This window comes from Scleropages formosus, chromosome 4, assembly GCF_900964775.1.
Source record: "Scleropages formosus chromosome 4, fSclFor1.1, whole genome shotgun sequence".
Lineage (NCBI taxonomy): Eukaryota > Metazoa > Chordata > Actinopteri > Osteoglossiformes > Osteoglossidae > Scleropages > Scleropages formosus.
This window is the reverse complement of record NC_041809.1, coordinates 33575976-33582131: the sequence shown is the minus strand read 5'-3', so window position 1 is coordinate 33582131 and position 6156 is coordinate 33575976. Positions and strand designations below refer to the sequence as shown.

Genomic DNA, 6156 nt, shown 5'->3' with positions numbered 1-6156 from the left:
TCCTCTCCTTAATGAAGGTACTTACCCCTGTATTGCTCCAGAAAAATAAAGTGGCTGTATAAATGGGCCAATAATTGTAAGCTGCTCTGGAGAGACAATAAATGTAAATGTTAGCAGCTTGTCCGAGTCAGGGTAGTGGTCGTCTGGTGCCTATCCTGGAACCAATTGCCTCAGGACTAGTGAGGATACATACTGGATAGGGTGCCAGTCCATCCCAGTTCCGCTCTTTTTCCTAACACTGACTGCGGTCTTGTCCTGGGAAATACACTCATCTCTTATAAAACTGGGTTTCTATGTATTAAAAAATACTCTTTGTCTCATACGACAAGCTTGTTAATCTTCACAACACCATATTTACCAGTTCATGAACTGGGTTCTGTAAAAACCCCATATAAAGGTATACTGAAATTAAAATATATTTAAATCTTTCAAAAAATTGCAACAATTTTTTTCAAGGTGGTTGCCAGAGTGTTTGTGAATTATTAAATTGTTCGTGGCTATATTTCTAAAATAACATTTTGCTACACGCACCCTGCTAGTCTATGGCCATGAGTGTGGTTCCCGCGTCTACGGTGGGACGTTCTCAAACCCTCTGCAGATTTTCTCGCATGCTTTGTTTTTGACAGCTTCTGAGCCGATGGATAGCGAATCATCAGCAGTCACTCTCGCAGTCAGCTGGCTGCCCAAGGGTGATTACTGCTGTTACACTGTTTTACCATCAACCGCTGCCGGTAGTGTTACCTTGAAGACGTGTGGGAATCAGGAAGAGCCCATTCCGCAATATTGTTTCACTTAAACCTTTTCAGATTTTTTTTCAAATCATACTTTACACAAGGAATGTTTGAAGGGGATAATCTCCCTCCGTATGCTGTCGTCTTTTCTTTATTTTCCAAATACGGGATGCAGTTTCCCCAAAGATGATACACACATCAAGGATATCGCTTATTTCTGAGTTATATTATTTTACACATTCAGTCTCCTTTCTAAAATGAAGGAAATCAGTTATGTACTTTTGCGTAACCATTTTCTACAAGCGAGCAAGTTAAGCAAATGGAACGCTTTTCATCATGAAAGCCACTAGCTATGAATTAGAATATTGCATAATGAGCCAAGATTCTGAGGAACAATTAGAATAGAATGTTTTGATGAGAAATTCTGCCATTTTTAATATATAAATTCAGATACTAGCATAATGTTTAATATTCATTACTATTCAATGTCTTCATTAACTGTACCTTGATTTTTACACTTACTTTTTCAGGTTACTTCAGTTTGTAAATCAAACAACCGTAAATAAAGCAGGATAATTTCACCATAAAAAGGCCAACCACACAGTGTCCCTCTGATGGATGCTTGGGCTATGGTCAATGAAGAAATTGTTCATTCTGATGTGACTACCTGTATTTTGATAACAGAAGATTAAGAATAAAGCAGTTACCTCAATACTGGTCACAGTCTCTTTTTTTTTTTTTTTTTATTTTTTATACTGTTGGTGCTTTATGAATAATTTACATCTCTGGTTCTCTCTGTCAAACTCCCAGTGACTCCTGATGTCAAAACATGTCTAACATCAGTGGAGGAGAGGGAGACTGCACTCCCATCACTATTCCGCCAAGTGCTGTTTCCCCTTAGAAAACATCTCGAGCAAACTTTTGACCCTCTCTCATAACCTGTGCTACCACTATCTGCCATATACTTACTGCAAAACAAATTTTGTTCTACACTATTGATTATATTAATGTCAGTCAGACAAAACAGAAAACAGTCACATTTGTACAAAGTGTCCAGTGAGCTGAGGTCTGCATGTGAAAAAGTAATACCTTCAATCCGACATGAATAATTGATTTCCCTCACTTCCCACATGCTCCTGGTCAGTGCTAAACGTCATCTCAGCTTACCTCCTACCAAGTGTTTTACGATATCGGTGGGGGTATTATAACTATAAATATTTCATGACTGTCTATACCTGTTTAGGAAGACCTAACCCACACCGTTTGACAGTTCCTTCTCATTGTTTGAGCTGTACTGTGTGAAATACTGTACCTATCACTAAGTATGAATATGGCATGCATTATTTACTAAATGTCTGCACTGTGGATCGGTATCATTATTCAAGATGTTACCCTGGCTGTCTTGTTCAAGTTGGTCATTTAAAAAGGGAGGGAAATAATTCCACATTCTACCCTATATTTACTGCAGACATTCTAGAGGTGAAGTCATTGAAATAAAGCAAAGATCCATATATTTGTACTGTTGTTTGTGGAAATGAAAGTAGGATGTTTGTACACCTTCCTGTCTGTTTTCTCTTCGGCCGTTTCATCGTATTTGAAGTTGACATTTATTAGAGTGCCTTATATTATAGCGTTAGATGGATTCATAGATGTTTTATTGTATGTTCATTGGAGTCAGATGTGGAGCATGATGTAGCCTGCCTAAAAATATCATATTAAAATGTAATATCTTTATAATTAGAATAAGGTTGTCTCAACTGTGCCAGAAGATATGGTCATATTAAAGGAGAAACGTGAATTGTACTTCAAATACTGAACGGTGCAGTATGTGCACCTAATGTCCCAAGTATATCTTAAGAAAATGCAACAAGATGTATGGGATGTATTTATTTTTCTGTCATTTTAAAGACATGCTCAATATACTGTTTGAGCCATTTTCATAAATTAATACGCTATGTATCCTTGTGCTCATCCGTGTGGGATTTATACAGATCGTGTATCTTTCATAACCAAATGCAGTCAATTTATGAGATTTGTAACTAGTGTTTTTATTAAGCAGCGAGTATAAATTAATGAACGTGTCCATATTTCCACAGTGTATTTAATGATTCTAACATAAACAAGTGGGAGAGACCTAGTTCTTAAATATTTATTTAAAATAATCTGAAGCCTGTGAATTAGGTGGATGCTTTTTAGAGTAGTTCATCAATATCATTTTTATATCTTTATGTATAATATAGGGAAACTCTTACTCTAATTCATTAGCCTGGATTTAATTGAGACATTCATGTGTTCTGTATTTCTCTTCTCCACATCAACTCTTTTCCTTCACATAAAGCAATTTAGAAATATTCCGGTGGCTAAGGCCCATGTAGGGAACTTCCACTGGAATTCGGTCAAAATAAAGATTCTTAGTCACTGTAGACATATATTACACACGGAACAACAGAAACATTGCAGACACCATTATCAAGTACACTGAAATATTAAGAAATACATGGATAGGTGCAACTATACTCTTGTAGTACCCTTGAGCAAGGTGCTTACACTAAATTGCTCCAGTAAAATTACGCAGCTGCATAAATGGGTAAATTATTGTAAGTACCTTTACATTGTAAGTCGCTTTAGAGAAAAGCATGAGCTAAATGAATAAATGTAAATGTAAGTAATAAAGGTAAGTAGTGAATTATTAAATTTTCATATAAAATTTCTCATCACAATGACAATTTAGGATTAATAAACATATTCCATATTTCTAACAATTGTCATGTTAGTATGGCAGTTTACATGCATTTCAGTTTCAAACTACAAGATTTACATACAGATCTGGGACAGTATTTATTCTAACCTTTTTCTTCACAATTGCTGCGTGGGTAAGTAATGCAGACTTGTCTAACTAAAATTGTATATGACAAACATACATGAGAATCATATGTTCAAAACGAGATATCTTATTAAAATCAAAATGTATCGAACGTTATACATGTCATGTCGTTTGGCTAAGTTATACATTCAGCTCCAATATTCTATACCAAAAGAAAAATAAAACACATAATAACACAGTCATTTTAGTGAATCCTTGTCCATTGTTCCTTTTGCACAGACCATGGTCCCACCTATAATTATTTATTTTTATTTGTTTAAATACATTTTCAAACTCAATTTTTTGGTAAGAAGAACATCATTTCAGTGATATGTATGTTTCAGATAAGCATCTGTGTAGATCTGAATAGGTGAATATCAAGGTAAGGCAACATAGGCTATATTTTAATGAATAAAGCAATTTCCAATATACAGTATTTTTATTGGAGATATGGAGTTAAAAGAACTTTTCTGGTACAGAATAATGTTTTCCAGTGTTCCAGTGCTCACTACAGTAAAACTTATTTGTAAAATAGGTGACAGAACTTAAGATCCTTCTTAGATTGTGCAATACCTTTTAATAAAGTATCCATTTATTCAATTTTAATTTAAGACAAACAGAAAAAAACTATGTGCAGCACATTTAGAGGATCAAGTATCTAGAATTGACCCACTTTAAAGTAACCAGTAGACTAGTTTAGTGCACAGTAAATATTTTATTGATATTAAAATTGTGTCTGAGAAAATATATGCGCAGAAAACACAACACAAGCACAACTACGCAATTTTTCAGTATGAAATACTTAATATAAATTTTAAGTATCTATCTATCTATCTATCTATCTATCTTTTCCTGAGGGTCAGGGAATGAAGCTAATGCGCTGCCGAATATTTCATCCGCTTCTGCTTTTGCCTTTGATTGCAAAACCACACGCGAACCACGTTCTTCTTCAGCTCCAGCTTCTCTGCGATCGCCGCAATCTTTTCCGACGACGGCCGGGGCTGGATGGTGAAGTAGGCCTCCAGGGAGCGCTTCTCGGGTGCCGCTATCGACGTGCGTTTTCGCTTCCTCTCGCTGCCGCTCAACAAGTCCGGTTTGCTGCTCTTCTCCCGGTTCGCCGCCTCCGCTTCCGCCTCCTCAAGCCAGGCCTGCAGGACGGGTTTCAGAGCGATCATGTTGTTGTGAGACAGGGTGAGGGACTCGAACCTGCATATGGTGCTCTGGCTGAGGGAGCCCACCCCGGGGATCTTCAAGTTGGCCAGGGCCGACCCCACGTCCGCCTGCGTGACCCCGAGCTTTATCCTCCTCTGCTTGAAACGCTCCGCGAACGCTTCCAGTTCCCGTGGATCGGATTCCACGTTACTAACGGCGGACAGTCCACCGTGTGCCGAGGGCGGGTGTCCCATGGCCACGGCTTGGTGTAGATGACCCACGGTCTGGAGGTGATGCTGGTGGCTAGGCTGTGACATGAGCGATGGGTCCGGGGCCCCCATTCCGCTCATTGCGATGCTCGAGGACAGGTGGTCCAGGAGGTCCCCGTCTAAGCCTTGGTGGAAGTGGTGATGGGAGGTCAGCGTGGACGGGTGGGAGATGGGCACCGGGGAGGAAGTGGACGTGCAAGGCACGCAGCTCATGGTGTGGTACGTCACGTCTGACTTGAAAGGGTGACTTTTGCCGGGGGAGACAATGTCAATGGCCGCGAGTGCTTCGGCACGCGCCAGCAGACTCTCATCAAAGCCCCCGAATATATTGCCCTGGAGCTGTTAGCATAAAAAGAACACACACACACACACAGGGAAAAACAAAATCAAGGGGGAATTTAGTCAAAATAAAAAAAGAAGAGAAAAAAAAAAGATCTCAAAGCACAGGCCATAAAAATTAATATGGAAGGTGTGTGTGTGTGTGTGTGTGTGTGTGTGTGTGTTTGTGTGTGTGTTCTGAAATAGAAGTGGATAAAAAAGATAGAAGGGGGAGCGAGGGGAGCAGAAGATGACTGATCCATCAATGTTGTTCCACATAAAACTGTGCCTAGTAGCAGTTCAGCACGCACATACATACCTGTGGGGTCGGCAGGCAAACCCTGCGCATGGCCTCGGAACCCGAGTGCAGCGTGGAGTATTTGGGCTCCTGCATCACCGGGTGCATGGAGAAATGCTGCTTGCCGTTCATGGACATCATTTCGCAGGCGCACCTTGAACCCAGGTGGGCCCTGGCACAGACACCTGGTGCTCTGCCCGCGGGGCCGCTGTGACGCTCCGTTCGGGGACACTACAGAGCCGCTCTCTGCGTCGCTCTGCTCCGCACCTGCCGCTTAACTGAGCATCGCGCACCTCGCACCGGGAACGGCTCGGCCGGCACTGCGCATGCGCGGCATCCGCAACAGGCGAAGCCAACGGGAGTTTTGGTTTCAGGAACTTTTGTCGCGCGGTCTGCGCGCTCTCATGCGCGCGCGCGGGTTTCGCACATTGCACGCTTGCGGAAATCGTCGTGGCTTTCGGTGGTCTCTTACACTTTGTGTTGTGTATTCGTGTGCAAATTGGTGAACCTGTGGCCGTGCTCGTG

The 6156-nt window shown here is 40.9% G+C and overlaps 1 protein-coding gene across 1 annotated transcript; it reads right to left on the bottom strand.

Moving 5' to 3' along the window:
* Window positions 1–4466: 4466 nt before the first annotated feature.
* Window positions 4467–5772, bottom strand: pou4f3 (POU class 4 homeobox 3). The gene is made up of 2 exons (XM_018751867.2): window positions 5653–5772; window positions 4467–5354 (listed from the first exon to the last, which is right to left on the bottom strand). Exons 1-2 carry the CDS (start codon window positions 5770–5772, stop codon window positions 4467–4469), a joined length of 1008 nt encoding a protein of 335 aa, XP_018607383.2.
* Between the last annotated feature and the right edge of the window lie 384 nt (window positions 5773–6156).

Excerpts from the sequence above, each read along its gene's own strand:
- pou4f3 (XM_018751867.2), bottom strand. The coding sequence starts at position 5,772 with ATGATGTCCATGAACGGCAAGCAGCATTTCTCCATGCACCCGGTGATG. Across the intron at positions 5,355-5,652 it reads TTTGCCTGCCGACCCCACAG|CTCCAGGGCAATATATTCGG; the intron begins GTATGTATGTGC and ends TTATGCTAACAG.